Here is a 24103-nt window from a genome sequence, read left to right on the forward strand (position 1 = left end):
TACACTGCCGCGGCTATTGGCGCGGCAGTATAGGCTGCCGCGGCCAAAGAGACGGTTATTAGCATGTTCCATCGTGCTTAAAACCATTCTCCCACGACCTTTAACCACTTTTTTCGTTGTTTAACTGCTTGTCCACGTCAGCATACGTTCTATTTCTGATATGCTGCCACGTAGGCCTTAAAAAATCATCATATAACTGCCTTGTAACCGCCACAGTACTCCTTTAACATAGCCGCGGCACCCTAGGTTGCAGCGCCTAAGCCGCGACACCGTATGCTGTCGCGCCTTAGCCGCGGCACTATGTGCTGTCGCGCCTTAGCCGCGACGCCATGGGCTGCCGCGCCACCTTGTGTTGCCTGATGACGTGTAAATTGTTCTCCCATATTGTTTTGAGTGGTATTTGGATGCCTGCAAGCATTTTTCGACGCCTACAATAACCATTTCTAACCTTCACTTGTAATTGATTTGCTCTTTGTCCAAGAAGCAATTAAATACACTCCCTTCGGGGACATCCACAAGTTCTCTTCTTCCAAGGTGAACTATGATAGTTCAGTAGCTAGTCAACTAGATGGCTCTATGTGCAGGTGATCTTCTAAGTGACATCTAGAACTACATCAGATGTGTGTCATTCAGAATTAGTTGTTTCTTCACAAATCTGAATCAGCAAGAAGATTATACTGCAAATCATTATTGCAAGTCGACGACTAAGTGTAGCCTTAAAAAATGTGTAAGCTGTGGGAATTTTTTTACATATTCTCACACCTGCAATTTTTTTTTACTGGTCAAACTGTTAAGCGGCTTGTTATATTTTCCAGAACAGAATGCTTTCTCAGCTACATCATGGTCTATATTCATGTACCAGGTTTTCAGACAATTGCTATTTTCATGCAGACTGGAGCTCCGAAAAAAACACTACCAACGGTCAAAGCAATATCAGAAGTTGTGAAAGATTTACCCCACAAGGTATCCATTCTGAAGCCTATTGACAATCAGTTTTCACATTTTTTATTGTTTTATTTGAAATTGAAGCCTGCTCCACTTAATGCCTTCAATACACAATGCATGCTACCATTCTTGTTTATACAATTCGTAGGAAAGGTGAGAATTATACATGGGAATGAGTTGGGCAAGTGATGCCTTATTGTTTTTTTTTATGTTTTTTCAAATAAAAAAGTGATTTTCATGTTATATTACCTTCTCCTTTGGTTGCTGTGAACTTCTTGTCATACAGAAGGAGTGATTTAAATTTTCAGTCTCATGTTAACTATTGATCAATTGTTCTTCTTACTTCTTAGAGTACAATTTCTTGTTGTCTTTATCTTTTCCACAAGTTTTCTGGTCTTTATCATGTTTACTTATGTCTCTTATTTGGATTGTTGAATGCTAACCGCACGAGATGAATAAAATAATGTAAAAAGCAGTGAAATTTTGATACTTGGCATGTGCACAGGCTGCGTTTTCTAATGCCTTTGTTCTCTGTTCTTCACTCCAGGCTTTATCCCATTGCTCTATCTAACTTCACTGAAGAACTGAATTGAGAAGTTAGACATGAATGACTGAAAAAGGACTTGACAATGAGAATAAGCAACAAAGGTATGGAAACCGAATCATCATACAAAAGAAGCCTAAATCTTAATGACATTTACTTTATTATATGCTAATTTACTAACTCTATACGTAGCAGAAACTTCTGATAACACTATAGTTCAACTGAGTCATTGACAGCATGATCTTATTCATGACAAAGGTATGATATCTTTTTTTTATTTGACATTAATACAAATGTTAGTAAGAAGGCTGACAAAGAAGGTTTGCTTGAAGATTTACATGGTACGTGCAAAGAAAGGCTGTACGAGAGACCTGATTGGTGAATACATCGTATGATTATGTATTTATTGCTTTTTGAAGTACATGATGCTTATGTTGCAAATTTTATTTTCTACAGCTGGGAAGCAAATGTAATGCACCAAAGTTAGTTTTTGTTGTTCTGTGTACTATGGTTAATTTCTTGTACTCCATGTTGGATTATCCAAAGACTAGTAATTTGTTTTTTGGCACATTTGTGTTGACTCTTCTTGTATGCTACAACTTGGTTATGTATCAGTTTGAACCTTTAAATGAAATATTTGCTTTTATGGTTGTCACAATTGGAAGTTATTTCTAGTTCAACCTCTAAAGGTTTATAGGCATAGCTGAAATGCTATAAGAAGTGGAAACAATTGCTGAAATGCTATTAAAAGAAGAAAGACAACATTCGTTGAAACGCTATTGTAGTAACTCAAACGCTATCAAATGTAAGACAATAGCAGCGTTGAAATGCTATGAATGAAAACTAACTAATAGCGTTTTTCAACCGCTATGAAAGATATTTGTCATAGCAATATAGAAACGCTATTGAATACTCTTTTATAGCTACATAAAAACGCTATGGTTGAAAACTAACTAATAGCATTTTTATGTAGCTATAAAAGATATTTGTCATAGCAATATAGACACGCTATTGAATACTCTTTTATAGCTACATAAAAACGCTATGGTTGGAAACTTTTTGATAGTGTTTGCGGAAACGCTATGTAAAGCCAAAAACCTACTATAGCGGGTTCTGACACAGCGTTGATTAAAACGCTATGAAATAATACCGTAGCGTTTTTCGGCCGCTATGGTAGATTTCAGGTGTTATAGTGGTGGTCTTTTTTTGATTTTATGGTTTTAAAATATTGGACTAATTTTATAGTTTTGAATGGTTATGATTTATATATAAATAGTTAGGATGTGTACATATTTTAGGAGGAAAATGGGGGTTGGGATGCTGTTATTTGTAAAAGTTACACTGATAACATGTTGGGCTGTTAACTTTCTTTGTTTGCTTGTTAAGTTACACTGATAACATGTTAACTTTCGCAGTTCGCTTGTTATGTTACACTGATAACATGTTAACTTTCACTGTTCGCTTGTTATGTTACACTGATAACATGTTAACTTCGCTGTTCGCTTGTTAAGTTACACTGATAACATGTTAACTTTCGTAGTTTGCTTATTAAGTTACACTGATAACACGTTAAATGAGAGCTATGCTAACCTTAATTGGTAAATTGATAACTATATTAACATGTTAATGGATTATATTAACTATAACACAATATAGTTCTCATTTAACATGCTACGTGTCATCAAACAAGCAGTACCCAATCATGTCATTATTTTTCTACGTAAGCTTATTACGCAAAATATAGTTAACACGTTGGTGCTCTGGATAGCACGTTACAACTTATGGATAGCACGTTACAAATTTAGTTAACATGTTGGCTTTTACATTTAACATGCGTTCATATTATAGTTAACATGTAAGTTATGATAGTTATTAGTTTATATATAATAGTTAACATATTAACGATAACAATTAACATGTTAACTTTAATAGTTAACACATTAACTACAACAGTTAACATGTTAACTATTATCGTTACATGTTACGTGCTATGGATAACATGTTACATATTCCCTTAAATGGCACCGTTAAAAATTAGTTAGTTAGCATGATAAATTCCGCTCCTGCTTATTTGTACATCATTTTTATATCACATTCTGGTTATAGTTCACATATATACAAAATTAATTAGTTAGCATGATAATTAGTTAGCTTGGAAATTGGCCTGGTCTTTGTCTCGTACGATGTCATCGTTGCGTTTTAGGGCATCGTCGGATTCTTGACGAGTGCGGCGCTCTTCGTCGAGCTGGGAGAGGAGGTCGCATATTCGTTGTTGTTGTTCATCCGAGGAGGACGGGGGGATGGTGACGGGGACTGGAGAGGTGTCTTCATCGTCGACGTTGCTGAGAACGGCGGAGATGCACTCCATCATCGACGAGCAAATGAATGACTGGAACAAGCTCCTCCTCTCCTCCATCAACCGTCGACACCCTCAACATCTCATCAGCCATCCTATTCTCCGCGGCCACGGGCATGATGATGCTCATCAACAAAATTAAACCCAACCCTATAAAGAGACCTCTATCAAAATCCAAACTTGGACGCGAAAACCAAAGGCCCAAGCACCCACAATCAAAATCCAAGCACCCACAACCAAAACCAAAGGCCCACGACCAAAACCAACCCCAACGAGAGCCCACTTGAAGTCCCTAGCATACTGGCGTGGGGTGGTGGGTCGGCAAAGCGCTGGTGGCTGCAGGGAAGATGGCCTACGTCAGAGGTGGAGTCCGACGAGGGTCGATGTGGTGGCGGCGAGGGCTACGACAGGGGATGGAGTCGACGAGGTCGAGGGGAGGTGGTGACGACAGAGGTACCGATGGCGTTGGAAGTTTTCAGCGAGGTTGGAGATAGGGTGGAATAGGAGATGTGTTTGTTGGAAGAGAAGGAGCAGATCTGGAGATGTGGAGGAGAAGAAGAGGGTAGTTTGGGGCTGAATCACGGGATTTAATGTCTTAAAAATTGTAAAAGGGGCTGAATCACCTGGACTTTTTATTTTTGGGGCTAATGCACATTAGAAAAAGTTCAGGGGGCTGAGACACATCATGTTTGCATTTTTGGGGCCTTGAAGCAATTTTTCCTATTATTTTTACATTAATATTTGTTAGCAATAAATTACTTTATTATTAAAATTTATTTTACTTTATAATAAATTATATTATTTATTACATAATATATTAATATTTTATATATTATATTACATTTACTATACAATATGTTATTATAATAATATTATTATATTGTTATGTTATTATTAAATATGTTACTATTATATAATATTTTATAATTATTAATTTATTACAATTTATTTTATAAAAATTTAATAATATTATAGCGATTATAATATTGTATAATATATTATTATATCATTATTATATTATTATTTATTATCAATAAATTTTTTATTATTTTTTAGGGAAAATTATGTCTAGGCCCAAAATAGAGACCTTGAAGTGGCCCAGTCCCACCAATTAATCCCTTTGGGCTTAAGCCCCAAAAATGGTGTTTATTGTGTGGCCCAGCCCCTTTAGCCCTCCTTTATACATACACACTGTGTATTTTGACAAAACTCTGTAAATGCCCTCTTCTCTCTCATAGGAAACCGGCTACAAAGCATTAAATGATCACTGATCTCTCCCATCGTAGTTAAGGTGAGGAGATGGCGAAAAGCGGGGGGGGAAAAAGGTGGGTTCCCTCCATTACTGCTCCGCTTCTCCATCATGGGTTATAAATTATCTAATTTTAACCCTCACTCTCCCATTTATGAAGTTAGGGTTTTTTCTTCAACTTTCAACAACCCTTATGAGCTTTAAATCCCCTCAATTACTCCTCATAACTGTCTCCATAACTCTCAACCGTTCCCAATGGCTGCCAACAACTTGATTTGTATGGTGTCTTTAGGCGAGAAGACCATATTCTTGAAGCCATGCTCGACAACAAGGTTTTATGAACTGAAATTTGACGTGGCTGAAAGACTGTATGTACATGAAGAAGCTTTATCCTTGATATATAAATCTGAGAGACACCCCAACCTGAGTTTTTTAGTTGATAATGAAGATGACTTGAAGTGCATGTTGGAGTACAATCGAAATGTTGGTTGTACGAAGATTCACATGCAAGCTGCTGTTAATACTGCTGTTAATATAGAGTGTTCGAGTTTTGGAAAAAATAGAAAGTTATTAGTGAAATGTAAGTAATTAATGATCTCTTTATAACATTGGGCTTTGTGTGATGTGAGCACAGCCATTTTAGATTTTAAGGTTCTGTTGGAACAATTTAAGTGTTTTTTCCCCTTCATCTTTCCAAAACCCCTTATGCGCTTTAAATCCCATCAATTTTACCTCATAATTATCCGCATAACTATCAACAACCCCCAACGGCCACCAAATACTTAATGTGCACGGTGTCCTTGGGCGTTAATGCTATATTCTTCCTCTTTGAAGTGCATGTAGGATCACAATATTTACCCTTGTTGTACGGAGATTCAAATGCAAGTTTTTGATAACATGGAGTGTCCTACTTCTTAAAGAAAGCACAAAGTTATTACTAATTTATATGTAAACAATAAACTCTAGTAAAAATTGGGGTTGTGTGATGTTAAAAATGTTATTTCAGTTTTCGATGCGCAATCAAAAAACATAGTTGTCATCTTTGATGGTTGTAGTTAACTCTTCATCTTTCATGTTAAGTTTCGACGAGATATATTATCCTTCACGTGAACATGTTAACTTTCGTGTGATCATGTTAACTTTCATCATAACGAGTTAACTATACATTGTGTCTGTTAATTTCCACTGCTCTTTTTTAATTTATATGGAAAATGGTTAATTTAAAATATCAGAAGACAATGTTATATTATAGTGTACAAGATATCTCACTGGTTGATTAATTTGTGCAGTAGTGATGCCTCTTTGAATGAAGAATATTGTCATCCTCCTCCTCGAGGAACTACTTCCAATTCAGAGAGAATCCAAAATGATTGCCTGTCTGGTGAGATTGTAATGAGAGCTGATGATATTCTTAATAACACTTTGAGCATTCCTCAATGGTGGCACACATTATTAACTGAAAAGGGCCAACAATTTGAAACTGTAAATGATTTGAGACTAGATTTACAATACTATTCTATGACGAAAAAGTTTGACTATGAATTTTTAAAGAATGAACCTAAACGTATCCGAGTTATTTGTCGATATAAGGAGACATATGGATGCCCTTGGATGCTGTTTGCATCTCCTATTAAAAATAAAAAAGGATTAAAATCAAAAGATTTGTGAATGAACACAGTTGCGGATAACATACTAACTTGTCAGACCAATCACGGGCATCTCGTAGATTCATAGCAGCCTAATTGCGACCTGTCTTAAATGTTCGACCTGAAATCCGCCCAAAAGATGTGCAAAAGGACTTCCTCACTCGATATGGATTGAGACTTGAATACAGTAAGATATGGTGGGGCAAATAAAGAGCGCAAGAGGCTATGTACGGTGATAGTTGTGAGTCTTACGATCAATTAAGATGGTAAATTTTATAGTTATCTGTTTAAATGTACAAATTTTGATCGTAGTCGCTCCACCCATAATGTTAGTAGTTAATTTATCGTGCAATTTATTTCCCTTATATGCTTCATGTTAATTTTCATTAATATATATTTCAGCTGTCACCGTGGACTGTTATGTTTCATGAAAAATTGTGAGCTTCTATGCTAATATATATTACCCTTATGTTCCATTGTATTATATGAATTTGAAATGTGGTCTCATTGTGATACAGGTATGAGGAAAAGGTGAAGGAAACGAATCCAGGAAGCTACATTTGCATTGACCAGAATAAAAGAAGGTTTAGAAGACTGTTTATATGTTATGCTGCTTACATCGTTGGTTTTTTAAATGGGTGTAGACCTCTATTATTTTTTAATGAGACCTTTTTGAAAGACATATACAAAGGCATGCTCCTGAGCGCCATAGCATATGACGGAGACCAATGGATATTGCGTATTGCATATATGGCCAGGAGAATGTTGATAATTGGAGATGGTTCCCTCAAGGCATGTGGTCCATACTGTATGAAAGGCCAGACCCATACAATCCTCCACATCAATTAGTTATTATTTCTGATGCCGACAAGGGGATCCGAGCAGCAGCGAGAGAATATTTTCTTGAAGCAATTCACTCAAGATGTGTTCTGCACTTGGTTGAAAATTTTAGATCAAAGCTAAAGGCTTTGGGGATGAAGACAAAAGACACACAAGTTTTGAGGAATTTGCTCCAACCAGCTTGCTATAAATACACCGTTACGGAATGAAACGACTACATGAAGGATATATATGAGATGTCTCCAGTTGTATATGAGATTGCAATTAACTACTCGCCAGAGCATTGGGCAAATGCATTCTTTCCTGGTATTAGGTAATGTACTCAATCATTCTGAGTGACTTTTCCCTTTTGTAGGTTAACTATCACTGATATATATTAACTATCTGGCTTGTATGTGAATATTCCCTTCACTCTATAGGTTAACCATCACTGATATATGTTAGCATTTACCAATATATGTTAACTTTCATGTGGTTACCTACTAAAGGTTAAGTTTTGTAGTTACGTGTTAATCTTATTATATATTTGGTGCTGATCATACTTTTTATTATCTTGATGTTTGCAGATATGGTCATGTAACTTCTAATGTTGTAGAATCCTTTAACAACTGGATACGTGATGCTCGATTGTCTCGTATCTTACAAATGGTGGAGCATATCCACAGACAAATTATGACTCGCATGAACAACAGACGCATAATGGCTGATAAGTGGACAAGCTATCTTCGTCCTAAAGCTGAGGAGATTGTTAGAGAACATATGGAAAAGGGATCTACTTTAGAGATTAAGTAATCTAGAGGTGATATATTCGAAGTGCAATCACATAGAACCACTCACGTTGATTTGGCTAAGAGGACATGCACTTACCGTGCTTGGGATGTAACTCGTATTCCTTGTGTGCATGCTTGTGCAGTCATCATTTATATGAAAAAAGAGGTATATCAATATTATGACTGGTTCATGTTCGTAGAAGCGTTTAAGAAGAGCTATGATGAAATATTATATCCCATACCAGATTATGAGAAGTGGAGTGTGCCCAGGGATAAAATCCAGATTTTTCCACCAATTACCACGAAGAGGAGGGGAAGAAATAGAACAAGACACATAAACAACAGAACTATCTTGAAACGTCCAGTCAAATGTGGTCGATGCAAAGCTGAGGGGTACAATTGAGCAACTTACAACCAGCCCATCGGTGATTAGTGTGTTATGCTTCTTACAACAGGAATGACGCTAGAGAAATATAAGTTGTATTTAAGTTTATATTATATATCGTGAGACAGTTGTAATCTGCTGTAAGGCAACAAGATGTTTTGAATTTTATACTTGAACATGTTAACATATAACTATATCTGTACTACTACTAGTTTTAGCTGAAGTGGATACCCTTTAATACTTGAACATGTTAACATATAACTATATCTGTACTACTACTAGTTTTAGCTGAAGTGGATACCCTTTAGCCCCAAAGTTTGAGTTTAAATGATTATATCTGTACTACTACTAGTTTTAGCTGAAGTGGATACCCTTTAGCCCCAAAGTTTGAGTTTAAATGATTGCATGTTCTCAAATCTAGGTGACTGTTCAACGGCTAGCTGATTAATTATTCCAACAGACATATTCCAACGGCTAGTTATTTGTTCCAATATGCAATATATAATGTTATGCAAAGCCCATGTAAAACCTTATCTCTTGTTCCTACCATACCTTGAAAAATCATTTTGAGATCGTGAGATGAAGACTGAGGAGGGCTCTCAAGCACTAGAAGTGGTATGTTATTTCTGTAAAATTCCAACCCCCCTCAAGCAGTGCAAAAATAGGATCAACAAAGGTAGATACTACCGAGGATGTGCAAAGTTCCCAAATAGGCAATGCAAGTTCTTTGCTTGGGCTCATAATGCTAATGCAATGAAGGAGAATATGGCCGTTCACCAAGAATTACCTGTTGAAGATGAGATAGCATCCAAAACAACACAGTTGAAGAAAACATTGAAGCAATCGAATCGTGAAGTTGAAAAATGGAAAACTTGTTCGTTCTTCTGGTCAACTTTCAGCTACATATATTAACCTCTGCTGAAGCAGGTTAACTTTTAACATTTGCATGTCATTTAGCTGTTGGCAGCAGAAATACCTTAACAAAAAGTTTTAAACTTTCGTCCATTGAAGACTGTTCAATTAATATACAATCACAATGTTTTATTCCCATCGTCAACCAGTTTCAATTCCTACATTTTGATAACGCTTTCACCCATCCTGTGCTGTAAAATAACATATACAAGACTACATTCGTTCCCATAGTTAACTTGTTTAATTACTACATAATGATAACACTTTCACCCATCCAGTGCTCCAATCTCCTCTTGATGTCTCTGTTCTCATCCTTCCACGAGAAGTTCGGCTGCAAGCCTAGCACGGATGACGACAGAATTATCTCTTGGATTAGTTACCTAAATCGTATCAGCCCCATTGATTATAGCCTTCATGTATAAGGGAACGAAAAGTCCACAATCAAAACTGCAACGCAAAGATACAAATAACAGTTCTATTAGATATATGATGCTAGATGTGGTGAAAAAGATAATCTTATGATATACTAACATTCCAGACTGTTGCTCGCAAGGGACAACTTCATATCTGAACTTCCTTCAAATATTATCGGGATCAAAACCAGACATCACATGATCCATGAAACCAATTACTTTATTCACTGGTTCGAGCCATGCATCGTGGGTAGCTGAGCTGTAATGCTTGATAACGTCCTCATCCAACCTGACTTCAGCAACATGCCAATGGTCCTGACGCACATGCGGGATAAGGAGTATATTCTTCTTCATAGCAACATGTTTTTGTATAAATCACTACAACACCTGAAATCTACCATAGCGGCCGAAAAACGCTATGGTATTATTTCATAGCGTTTTAACACTACAACACCTGAAATCTACCATAGCGGCCGAAAAACGCTATGGTATTATTTCATAGCGTTTTAATCAACGCTGTGTCAGAACCCGCTATAGTAGGTCTGTGGCTTTACATAGCGTTTCCCCAAACGCTATCACAAAGTTTCCAACCATAGCGTTTTTATGTAGCTATAAAAGAGTATTCAATAGCGTTTCTATATTTCTATGACAAATATCTTCCATAGCGGTTGAAAAACGCTATTAGTTAGTTTCCAACCATAGCGTTTTTATGTAGCTATAAAAGAGTATTCGATAGCGTTTCTATATTGCTATGACAAATATCTTTCATAGCGGTTAAAAAACGCTATTAGTTAGTTTTCATTCATAGCATTTCTACGCTGCTATTGTCTTACATTTAATAGCGTTTGAGTTACTACAATGGCGTTTCAGTGAATGTTGCCTTTCTTCTTTTAATAGCATTTCAGCAATTGTTTCCATTTCTTATAGCATTTCAGTTGTGCCTATAAACCTTTGAGGTTGTTGAACTAGAAATAACTTCCAATTGTGACAACCATAAAAGCAAATATTTTATTTAAAGGTTCAAACTGATACATAACTAAGTTGTAGCATACAAGAAGAGTCAACACAAATGTGTCAAAAAACAAATACTAGCCTTTGGATAGTCCAACATGGAGTACAAGAAATTAACCATAGTACACAGAACAACATAAACTAAATTTGTTGCATTACATATGACTTGGGAGACTCATCATCTTCAGCAATTGAGTACTTATACTACTGCAAAAATAGAAATTAACAACACCAATAATGAGATCCTAGAGCCATGAACATTATATGGACACAAAACAGAAAACAACAACACCAATAATTAGAAATCACAAGCTTATATTAATTTCTTTAATAATTTTGTTTAAATTTGTTATTAATGAAAATAAGAAGATAATAATTTGTTCTTTATTAATTTCTGTATGAAAAACTGGCTTTAATGATAGCAAAGAGAGTCGATACCTTTATTTGAATGGTTAGGTTGCTCTTTCTCATGAATCCTGTCAAGCATTGAGATGAAGAACTCATGGGCATCTTGCTGCTCATAACTAGCAAGGGTAGCTGAATGTTGCCACCAACTGTATGACAAAACAAGTAAATGGAAAAATTAATGATGTTTTATTTCTGACAATCATTTCAAATTTTAATTTAAATAATAAAAAGAAAGAAATAGCAGGGGGAAAATTGTCAGTATAAAAGGTCTTGTATATGCGTGATCTGTGTTTGGAAGAGGAAGAGAAATCCCACTAGCCTTGGTCACATATGAAAAATCTAAGGATTTGAGCATGAACAAAAGTACAGACTCCTAAATCATGGCACAAATCATTCTATATGAAACTTATAACAGTAAATGAGTTGAACATGGAGTACAGAAAGATAGCTCACCCCAGGAGAAAAACATATTGCTCGGTCAAGTTATCAATATTCTTGGTCCTCTGTAACAAGATCAGCTGTGGAAGTATCGCAACAACCTCCAAATATAAGGAGAATGTCCACATAACCTATTAACAGAAATTACAAAGTACATAATGAAGGCAACAAATCTGAATGTATAATGGAGAAATATAAGTTCCAAGTAAGAAATTTCTTCATCATACCACAAGAAACAACAAAGTAAAAGATAGTACAGAAAATGACCACAAATTGCACCTTAGGCATGCATATGTTAGTTTATTAATCAAATTTCTTAAAAACCTGTATGAGTCAGTTTACCTCCTTGAAAGTAAATCTCTCATGTATACATAGGGCCAAGAACAGGCAAGGTAATATGAGGAAGTGATGGCGGAAGGTGTCCTGATCCTTATCATATGATCTGCGGACGATCTTGTGTCTTATGATGTACCAGACTATTGAGAATGAGCTCCCAAAGAAGATCAACTTCATGACAGTATTATAAAGTGAGATAAAATCAATAAAAATATCCAGATATCGTGTGGCAAAGACAAGAGCATAGAGCTCTTGTGTCTTAAATGAAATGCCTGCAAAAGGTATAAGCAGGGTGAGTCATGTAGTATGCACATGCTGCTTGATAAGAAAGCGGAAAGCGAACATTGTACATTGCAGTTGATAGAATGTGCATGTGCGTACGTATGTCTGTGCATGTGTCTGCATGTGTGCTTTTTAATTAGAAATTTGTATCGTTGGATATGATCTACTACAAGTTAACTCTTTAGTGTAAGATCTCGGATAAATTTGAGTATGTTCTAACCATGCATATTATGCTATCAAAATCAACATATCCGAATTTTCGCAAAATCAAATAACTTTTTTACCCACATGATTAAAAACACACAGAAACTATTGGAAATTTTGCTAGGTAGTTCATGTGTATAACAACACATCCACATGTATATATTTAGATATTTTCAATTTAAAAGCCCAAGTTTTAAATTCAGGTCTATAATTTTCACAAAATGGATGCTATCAATAACTATGTAGTTGTTCTAGGCCAATGTGACAAGAAATAGTGGTGACTCTAAAGTAGGCAGTGTGTGAGATTAAAAATTATTGACAACTATTGCAAAACAAGTATGCATTGCTGGGAGATGACAGAAATATAGTCATCAAATGTGTGAATGAAGCATGATAAAACTATGAAACTCAAATGAACAAGAGATTTACGTTGAGGCAGAATTTTCATAGTAAACTGCAAATATGTGATAGCATATTATATGAATAACAAAATGTATTAAATACTACACAATGCCTTGAAGTTCTGACTCGCATAGAATTATATACATGGAATTATTTAAAAGAAAACTGCCTTCCTAACCATTTAAATTACAATCAGGTTCTGTTCGTGAAGCTAGAAATAGTGCAAGATTAAGTTACATGTAGACACGTCATTCTACTTGGTTGTGTCCACTGATTCCAACTCAGTTATTACTTGTTAGTAAGGGGAAGTCTTAAAGAATGTTAGAAAGCTAATGATATTGCGAAAAACTTGTACGTGTCATAATAACTGTAGCCTAAGTACACATGATAAGCAGTTATCAGCTATTTCTCAGTAGGTGGGAAGATTACCATGGCCTGATGAGATATGATAGAAGCTCAGGGAAGATACAAAGCCACTAGTAACCATGAGAAGTGTCAGAAAAGACGGGTGCATAAGCTTTAGTAAATTGCCCTGTGATCGTAATGAGTGGATATTTGCATTTTCTTAAAAAATCCCTTTTTATTTCCTGGACAACCTGTTCATTTACTTAAGAGAGCATCCCTTCCCAATGCTCACAGTATCATGAAATCTATTGCTCTAACATAACCATTTTACCTAAAATCTTTAGTTACTAGTAGAGGCAACATAATCTTAAAACATTCTCTCAAGTAGGATCAGCTGAAAGCTTGACTCGCAAGCAAGGGATTGTAGAAGATGGTAATTGTAAGTGATGTTTAGCACCAGAGCCTTATAAATACCGTTAAACATTATTCTCGAATGCTATGTCAGTCAAATGCTTTATCCGAAAGCTTGAAACTAGTTGCATTTGCAGTATGAGTGTATGACACTAAAACATCACAGCTTTATATTTCAGATTTTGCAAATTAGTTCTGCAGACCCAACTTCAATCCAAGCCTAACCAACAATAAACATAAAATCCTAAATTAGCACCATATTTAACAAAAACACATTACTTATAATAATCAGCTATATGAAATTTCCCAACTTACTTAGATGTCACATCTTTTATGCACTTGGCGTATTACAAAATCACTAAAATTGATTATACCAGTTATCTTCTGTTCCTGACATGATCATACTTAAAATAAATGAATAAATTGTTAAGAAAACATTGCTTAGTAAAAAAAATTCACCTTGGCGAGCTACTCATCAGAAACCCTAAATGAATTGATTCGATCTACGCCACCCCCATGCTTCCTCAAGAAACCTTTTAAATTCCTCAGATGCTCCAAGCTCGCAAGATGATTGATCGCATTACAACTACAAACATGAAAACTAACCAATAGAAACACCTAGAATCCTCAAAATCCTAAATTAAAAACCCTAGAAACCTCAAATCCGTACCAGGAGACGGAGCCGCCGAGATCCCGTACGTCGACGGAGAAGAAAACGCACCAGAACCGGAGAGCTGAGGTCGGCGATCTTTTGCTGAGAGCGGGAGAGGAGAGAGGAGAGGGAGCGCACGGTGAGGGGAGAGCTGAGGCGAGCAAGGAAAGAGAGGAGTGGGTCTGAAAGAGAGGAGTGTGGATTTTTTTTGGGTTAGAGTTTTTTTTTTCTCGGGGCGGGACCAATGAAATTTGGGGGGAGGAGACGAATGAAAATTTTGGGCAGCATGTTTTAATTTTTAGTCTCCGTTTAAGTATTCAACGACGTCGCGTCAGAAAAAAAATTTGCCATCAAGAACTTATAGCGTTTAAAATTTTACAAACGCTATAAAAAAATAAGACACATACAATCTATAGCACTTGTAACATAAACGCTATTGTTCAACGCTATAAAAAAACAGTTTTGTTGTAGTGAATGAAGTATAGATATGTGGGAAATCAGGAGTGTTTGCATAAAGGGTGTGCTATATTGCCAATAATATAATGTTATGCCAGGAGTAAACAAATGCTAAAGAAGCTTAGTAGCAGAAAATGGTCAACTTACATAGAAAAAGACTGATACAACCCCATAATTATGGCTCATTAGAGTAATTTCTGGCCTATCTAGCCATGTGTTAATTCTTTCGATCAAAGCTTCCATGACCTGTAAATATGCCATACATAAGATACACATTAAATCGCGCTACAACACAATACCTGTAAAAGACAGAAATGCATATAGTGAGGCAATTAAACTTGCATGGTCATCAATACGTCCTCCTCGTAGTAGATTGAGAAGCTCCAAAGAATCGATGCTACTGTTTGACGTATTAACAATACATGACCTGATATATGACAGAAAGATATAAACATTAACAGTTTTGGGCATAAGTTAACATAATTCTGGAAACGTTAACATATAACAGTGAACAATAACATGCTCTAGCAAATGTTAACATAAATGGGCATAAGTTAACATAATTCTATTAACATTAGTGCACATGAATTAAACTTACTGATGAGCTTTCTGATTGCAAAGCTCTAAGACCCATCTGTTCTCCTCTAGTGTGAGTTTTGCCGCTACATGGTGGGGTATTCTAAAGTTGTGAACAAAGGTTCCTTCACTATCAACCAAGCGTATGCTAAAATCATCAACAACAGGAATACCCTCGTTCAACAACTTCATCAGAGTCTCCTCATTCTTCTTGATTTTTCTGTTCTTTTGAAAATCCTAAGTGCATTCACCATGCTTGCAGTAGTACCTGATTTTTTTTCCTATCATCCTCCTTGTGGTGTGAAATTATAATTATATCTAGATGGGTTACCTTCTTCTTTTCTTCAGTGAAAGGTGTTTGGAATAGCTGAGAACGAGTCCTGATTCTGGTACTTGGTCCCCTTATCCTCTTGGAAACAACTTTCTTCGATATCTTTTGATAGGCTGTAGCAAGTCTTTCTCCTCCACTCTCATCTCCACCACTTTCTCTGCACTTCTCTTCTCTTCTTTCTTCTCTTTCTCATCCGGCCACTCTCATCTCCACCACTTTATCTACACTTCTCTTGTCTTCTTCCTTCCCTTCCTTAATCATGTCCTGCTCTATCTCTTCCTCTTTCTCATCTACTTTCATCTCCTGCTCACTAGCTTCCTCTTCAAAGTACTCCTCTCTATCTTCCTTATTCTCATCTATATCTGTATCTTCCTCTTTCTTCTCCTACTCTTTATCTTCCTCAAACAGCTCTTGATCTCTATCTAATCTCCAAACCAACCATTTTTTACAAAAAAATGTCGATTTGATCATCTAAATACACGGTTACTGAAGATGTGCTCCTTTGTCAAGTATTCATGGATATTTCTCAAGACCCTATTATCGGTAGAAACCAGTCTCGAGATGTATTTTGGTCTCGTGTGGAGGACAGATATAATAAACTTCGAAATCAGCATTTTGAGGTTCGTACGAGCCGATCAGTTCGTTCTCGAATGGAAATCATAAGTAATGAAGTAAGGAAATTGAATGCGTGCTTGAGATAAGTAGAGAATCTGAATCCAAGTGGTACTTCAGATGAAGATATTGTAACTATTCTATTAATTATTTTTTAAAATTTATTATTATTGTTGAAATACATAACTTAATGTTCACTATAATTTGCAGTTAGTTCGAGCAAAGATGTTATTTATGCAAGAACCAAAAGTACAAAAAGGTTTCAAATTTGATCATGTCTGGAATATGGTTAAAAATTTTGAAAAATTTAAAGATGATATCCCCACAACAAGACAAGTTGGTCGAAGACAACCCCAAAGTGTGAACTTGGACTCGTCACAATCAGATAATCCTACTCTGGAATCTCCTATATCAACATCTCCTGGACTGTCATCATTTACTCCACCTGAATGACCTATTGGGGTAAAAAAGCCAAATTGAAAAGGAAAAATGATGATCATGAGTCAAGTGTAGTGGACTCCATCGACACAAATAATAACAGACTTATAGACAGGTTAGACAAGACGAGCTTAGACAGGCAAGTAGCATTTGATATCGAACGAGAAAAGATAGCCATGAAAAAAGATAGAGATGAATGAAAAATTAGAATGAAAGATTTGAATTCCATTGCTGATCCAAACATACGTGAGTACGTTCAAGCTCAACAAATTAAAATAATACAAAAAAGAAATAAACAAGAACAATGGTCTACTTCTAATTTTGGTAATTATTTCAATGATATTGGAGACTCTGGATCCGATCTACCAGATTATTGAGAGTTGCTTGTCCATCTTATGTAATGTTATATGTTTAGTTTATATTTTATGTTTTATTTTAGTAAAGTTTTATATTATATGTGTCAGTTTTTATATGTTATGTATTTCAGATATGTAATTTATATTTGAATTATGTATTAGGGTTGCTCGTTATATTTTTAATTTGTATTTCATGGGACTTTAATTATAATGTCTAGATTTTAATATTATAATTAATAATGATGTACTATAAATTTTAACGTTATTTTTATTTTTAAAAATAATTTATTTTGTCCAAATTATACAATTGGGGTTGTTTTATAAATTAAAATTTTAACATTATATGGCGTCACACTGTTCAAATTCGCTAAAATACCATAAGAAATACGGTTCGATTGGAGAAGAAACACAGCGACAACTACACTTTTTCGTTGGAGATGCCCTAATAGGAAGCACAACCAGTTGCACAGATGCAATACCTTTATTTTAAGGAATTTCTATCTCCCTTAACCAAATAATTACCTAAAAATTATCATGAATTACTTTATTTTTCAAAATTCATACACTTTTTGTAATTTTGTTCGACACCAGAGAGTTCAACTTAACCAAAAGAGAGAACCGCGATGAACTTGCCATCTCTCTTTAAAATGTATATGACAATCTTTTCATTTAATTCTGCTTATTTCCTATTCTCGGCTTGTTTTTTCAAATGGAAGATGCGTATAATGTAATTACAGCTTGTTTATTAGCTTTTACTTGGAATTGGATCCAAATGGTTACTACTTGACAAATTGGCAAAATATATTAACCGCTTGTGCTAATTCATGGAGAAGGTTAACCACAAAGTACATTTTTGAAATGAAATGCAGGTAAAATTTCTTTCACATGGTTTGGCCCAACTCCCAGGGTGACTCTTACAGATCCAGAGTTGATAAGCGAAGTTTTGTCCAACAAATTTGAACACTTTCAGAAACCAAATATTGGCCCAATTGGGAGATTGTTGGCAACAGGATTAGCAAATTATGAAGGTGAAAAATGGGCCAGGCACCGGAGGATAATTAATCCTGCTTTTCAAGTAGAAAAGTTAAAGGTAAGTACAACAACAACAAAAAAGGCCTTATTCCAAATTCTTGGGCTCGGCTATATGAATCCTATTTGTTAATTCAGTTTTATTAAGGGTCGTCTCCTTATTAAGTTAATTGATATTGTAGAGCGTAAAGTCACGCCCACCGTCACGGAAGTGATATTGCCTGAGAGATAGCACTGGCTTTTGTTATCATAAAAGCACAAGTCAACCTCTATATTCTTGTTTCTCAAAGGAAACTAGAATAAATAGTGAAATTCTTGTTTCTCAAAGGAAACTAGAATAGAAAGTAAAATATTTTATCAAAGTAAAATATACACTCTTCCTCTCGTCAATTCTAAGACTAAAATGTCGAGGGAACCTACAAGCAATGACAAACTCACAGTTAAGATAATACAGACACGAGATTTACGTGGTTCGGCAAACTTGCCTACATCCACGGGAGGGGGTTTTACTATATGGAGAATACCAAACTATTACAAGTTATCTCTTCCTCTCTCTTTCTTTTCCTCTCAAATTCTGATTTTTTCCCCACACACTTCACTCTTCACTACCTCTCCTATTTATAGGAGAAGGGGAAATGAGTGCCTACGAGCATCACTAGAGAGTCCTGCAACAATTCACCAGGCCAAACCAGTTGTGCCACTATACCGCGGCTGCCTACGTACCCTCTACCAGGATCAAGCTAACCATAGTTCTCAATTATACTCTAACATAGTCTCCACCACACCTCCATCACCGTCCCGCAGGGCCATGCCCTCTTGGGCAAATCAACACGGGCTGATATGAAGCAAGTCCAAATAATGCTAGAACTTGCTGCCTGTCACCACCTTGGTTAACATGTCTGTGGGATTCTCATTCGTGTGTACCTTCATGAGAGAAATATCACCCTCCTCTATGACATCCCGCACAAAATGATATCTGACGTCGATATGCTTGGTACGAACATGGTGAACTTGATTCTTCGCTAAGTGAATCGTACTTTGACTGTCGCACCACAAGTTCACGCTCACCTGCTCAATCCTCAAGTCATCTAGAAGACCCCACAGCCACAATGATTCCTTCACTCCATGCGCCATGGCCATATACTCGGCCTCTGTAGTAGAAAGTGCCACTGTAGCCTACAACATCGATCGCCAACTAACTGGAGCCCCATGCATCCTGAATACATAACCAGTAGTAGATCGTCGTCTATCTAGATCCCCCGCATAATCTGAGTCCACAAACCCGTCGATCTGACATGTATCTCCACTAAAACACAGACCCGTATCCCCGATACCTTTCAAGTACCTCAGGACCTATTTCGCTGCTTCCCAGTGCGCCTTTCTCGGATTCGCCATGAATCTGCTGACAACACTAACCGCCTGTGAAATATCAGGGCGTGTACACACCATTATGTACATTAAGCTGCCAACTACACTAGCGTAAGGGACACGCTTCATGTGTGTCTTATCTTCCCCTGTAGTGGGAGATTGTTTACCAGAGAGCCTAAAATATGGAGCGAATGGAGTCACCACTGGCTTAGCACTTTGCATTCTGAACCTCGCGATCACCCGTTCAATGTAGCTCTTCTGACTCAAGAACAATCGCTGATTCGACTGCTCTCTTCTAATCTTCATACCTAGTATTTTCCTTGTAGCGCCCATGTCCTTCATCTCAAACTCTTTGCTAAGTTAAGATTTTAGCTTATCTATCTCCACTTTGTTCTTCGATGTAATAAACATGTCATCCACATATAAAAGGAGGTAGATATAATCATCTCCATGAAGCTTCCGAATATAAACACAACAATCATAGTCGCTTCGAGAAAACTCATGCTTCAGCATGAAGGAGTCAAATCGCTTGTACCACTGCCGAGGATATTGCTTCAGTCCATAGAGTCACTTTCTCAAGCGACATACATGATGCTCCTTATCCTCAACCTTGTAGCCCTCAGGTTGATGCATGTAGATCTTTTCATCCAAGTCTCCCTGCAAGAAGATCGTTTTAACATCGAGTTGTTCCAGCTCAAGATCACCATGAGCAACAATACTCAATAGCACCTGAATAGAAGTGTGTTTCACCACCGGAGAAAATATCTCATTGTAATCCACACCCTCTCTTTGTGCAACCCCTTTAGCCACTAGCCTCGCCTTGTACCTCGTACCACCAAGCTCTGAAGGATCTTCCTTTCTTTTATACAGACACTTACAACCTATAGCTTTTTTTCCTACGGGCAATGGGACCACCTCCCATGTTTGGTTCTTCCGGAGAGATTCCATCTCCTCCTCCATCGCAGCCAACCAACTCTCGCTATCTCTATCCCGAATAGCTTCCTTAAAGGAGACCAGCTCATATTCCTCCACCGAGAGTGCGTACTCAACCAAATTAACCTGCCCATAGTGCTTCAGGGGTTGATCAGCCCCCAGCTTCTGTACCTGCTTGTATGCTCACCTTGGCCTAGTGAAAGCTAAGCTATCATCGAGCTGTTGTTGTTGTAGTACCACTGAACCTCCTCCTGCTCAAGTTCATCATCTACCTGACTTTCCACTTGAACACGACTAGAATCTGGTTGGTCTTTAGGTTCTATCTCAATAACCTGGGACTTAAACTTCCTAACAGTCTCAACACCATCATCCTTGGGCACCTTAGTAATCATGAACTTCTCATCAAAGGTAACGTCCCTGCTGATCACGAACTTTGAATCTTCTGTACACCAAAGACGATAGCCTTTTATACCCTTTGCATACCCCAAGAAAATTACCTTCTTGGCCCTCGTGTCAAGCTTTCCCTCGTTGACGTGATAGTAGGTGGTACACTCGAAAATTTGGAGCCTCTCATAATCTGTATGCTCCTCTAACCACACCCGATAGGGTGTATCACCATCCAATGTAGAATGTGGGGATCGATTCACAATATAGCAAGTTGTAGCAATTGACTCTGCCCACCATTCTTTGCTCAAACCAGCATATGATCGCATACTCACTGCTTTTCTCTCGCAGTGTTCAGTTCAGTCTTTCTGCGACCCCATTTTGCTATGGTGTAGATCTAACTGTCCAGTGTCTGGCAATCCCCTTCTGATCACAGAACTCCTTGAAGGCACCATCTGTATACTCTGTATCATTATCAGATCTCAATGTCTTTAATTTCTTTCCTGTCCTGTTCTCAACCATCGCCTTCCACTTCTTGAATATCTTCAGATCTCAATGTCTTTAATTTCTTTCCTGTCCTGTTCTCAACCATCGCCTTCCACTTCTTGAATATCTCAAATACCTCATTCTTTCCTGTCCTGTTCTCAACCATCGCCTTCCACTTCTTGAATATCTCAAATACCTCATTCTTATGCTTCAGAGAATAAATCCAAGCATACCTCGAATGATCATCTATGAATGAGACAAAATACCTGGAACCACCCTTAGAAGTTGTCGAAGCCGGACCCTAAACATCCGTGTGCACATAATCTAGTATACCTCTGCTCTTGTGATTGCTTTTCAAGAACTGGACCCTGTGCGCCTTTCCATACACACAGTCCTCGCAAAAATCCATACAAGGCTTCTTCAGATTCTTTAGAAAACCCTCTTTACCATGTAGATCCAGACCCTTCTATGATATGTGCCCAAACCGCCTATGCCATAACCGTGTGTGCTCACATGGGTCTCTACCACTTCCATCAGTTCCAACCGCTGCATCTCCTGTCACCGTCGTACCCGAGAGAGTATATAGATTACCGTGACGAACACCCTTCATCACTGTTAGGGAACCTCGAACAACATTCTTTACTCCATTTTCTGTAACAATCTTGCAGCCACCGGAGTCCAATGCACCCACTGAGATAAGATTCTTCCGCAAGTCAGGAACGTGCCCTACGTCCGTTAGGGTTCTGACCACTCCATCATGCATCTTGATTTTTATATCACCGAGCCCTACCATTTTACAAGCATGGTTGTTCCCCATTAATATGGTTCCACCATCAATGCTCCTATAGGTAGTGAACCACTTCCTATTTGGACACATATGGTAACAGCAACCAGAATTAAGTATCCACTTTCCGGAGGTATCCTCACCACCCGTGACGACATAGCATTCTTTATCGCTCCCTTCCTCTGAAGCATAGCTCACTTCTTCCTTGCCTTCTCTCCTCTCAGTCTTGTTATTGTTCTTCTTCCCACCTACTCTCTTGTTTGGACAGTCGACCTTAAAATGCCCACTTCCCGCAAGAGGTCTCGATTTAGATCTAGACTTTTCTCCATTGTCTTTTCCTCGCTCATTGCTCCTTCCTCTAGCAAACAATCTATGCGCTTGTTTTTTGTTACCACCAGTAGTCATGTCACTGGTTGCAATCTTCCGAAGGTCATCCGCTAGAAGCTTCATTCTAGTCTCATCCATCGTTAAATTGTCTCCCACAAGCATCAGTGTTTGCACCAGGTTCTCATAAGACTTCGGCAAAGATAGAAGTAGTAGAAGCGCCTGATCCTCGTCTTCTACAGTCACATCGATGTCCTTCAAATCCGGTATTATCCTATCGAACTTGTTGATGTATTTCCGGATTGATGAGCCTTCCTCCATCTTGCAAGTGTATAATTTGGATTTTACGTAGATCCGATTTGTTAGACTCTTCGTCATGAAGGTGCTCTCTAATTTTAACCACACGCCCACAGCCGTTTCCTCTCCATCCACCAAGAAAGCCACATTCCTTTCAAGATATAGGATAATCGACGCTCGTGCTTCCAAATCTAGCTCTTCCCAATCCTCATCAGACATGTCCTTGTACTTCTTCTCTTTTCCCGCCAAAGCTTTGTGCAACTTTTGTGAAATCAACGAGTTTTTCATCTGCATCCTCTAATAGGAGAAATCATTCTTTCCATTGAACTTTTCGATCTCGTACTTTCCAACTTTAACTGTTTTACTTGTTGACGCCATTCTCCACTTGTATAAATAAATCCGCTTCTCTCAGGAATTCTAACAAATACTTTGTGTCAACCACCACCTCAGATCAGTAGCTCAACCACCGCCAATCTGAATAAGGGCTCTGATACCAATTGTTGAGCGTAGAGTCACGTCCACCGCCGCGGAAGCGATATCACCTGAGAGATAGCACTGGCTTTTGTTGTCACAAAAGCACAAGTCAACCTCTATATTCTTGTTTCTCAAATAAAACTAGAATAAATAGTAAAATTCTTGTTTCTCAAAGAAAACTAGAATAGAAAGTGAAATATTTCATCGAAGTGAAATATACACTCTTCCTCTCATCAGTTCTAAGACTGAAATGTCGAGGGAACCTATAAGCAATGACAAACTCACAATTAAGACAATACAGACACGAGATTTACGTGGTTCGGCAAACTTGCCTACGTTCACGGGAGGAGGTTTTACTATGAGAAGAATACCAAACTATTACAAATTCTCTCTTCCTCTCTCTTTCTTTTCCTCTCAAATTCTGATCCCCCCACCACACACACACACACTCTTCACTCTTCACTATCTCTCCTATTTATAGGAGAAGGGGAAATGAGTGCCTAGCTGAAACAGCTCAACAAAGAGAGGGCTAAAGGGCTCTAGGGGGGCTGTGAGCATGAGCCGGACAGAGAGAGTCCCATGCTCGTTCCCACACCCAGCATGGGAAAGGTACAGTGGGCATGCCACTGTCCTGTGTCCCCCCCACGTTCACAGATATCATCTCACTTTTTCTATCTGGTGCATTTAGTGGCCTCAGGTAAATCTT

At 37.6% G+C, this 24103-nt stretch overlaps 2 protein-coding genes and 1 long non-coding RNA gene across 3 annotated transcripts in view; 2 read left to right on the top strand and 1 right to left on the bottom strand.

The window, feature by feature from the left end:
• Positions 382-2147, top strand: LOC109843416. Its single transcript, XR_002247671.1, has 4 exons — positions 382-963; positions 1493-1593; positions 1685-1747; positions 1822-2147. It is a non-coding gene; the product is annotated as an uncharacterized LOC109843416 (long non-coding RNA).
• On the bottom strand, positions 11484-15773 carry LOC109842422 (ER lumen protein-retaining receptor-like). Its single transcript, XM_020411300.1, has 5 exons — positions 15604-15773; positions 15252-15304; positions 12260-12525; positions 11933-12048; positions 11484-11625 (listed from the first exon to the last, which is right to left on the bottom strand). The coding sequence occupies exons 1-5, from the start codon at positions 15771-15773 to the stop codon at positions 11484-11486; spliced, it is 747 nt and encodes a 248-aa protein (XP_020266889.1).
• The window catches only part of LOC109842423 (cytochrome P450 72A15-like), a 28691-nt gene continuing 21561 nt past the window's right edge, over positions 16974-24103 (top strand). Inside the window, 3 exon segments of the mRNA XM_020411302.1 lie at positions 16974-17101; positions 18056-18093; positions 18188-18408. Coding sequence (XP_020266891.1) covers positions 16974-17101; positions 18056-18093; positions 18188-18408 — 387 coding nt within the window.

Source organism: Asparagus officinalis, chromosome 5 (assembly GCF_001876935.1).
Source record: "Asparagus officinalis chromosome 5, Aspof.V1, whole genome shotgun sequence".
Lineage (NCBI taxonomy): Eukaryota > Viridiplantae > Streptophyta > Magnoliopsida > Asparagales > Asparagaceae > Asparagus > Asparagus officinalis.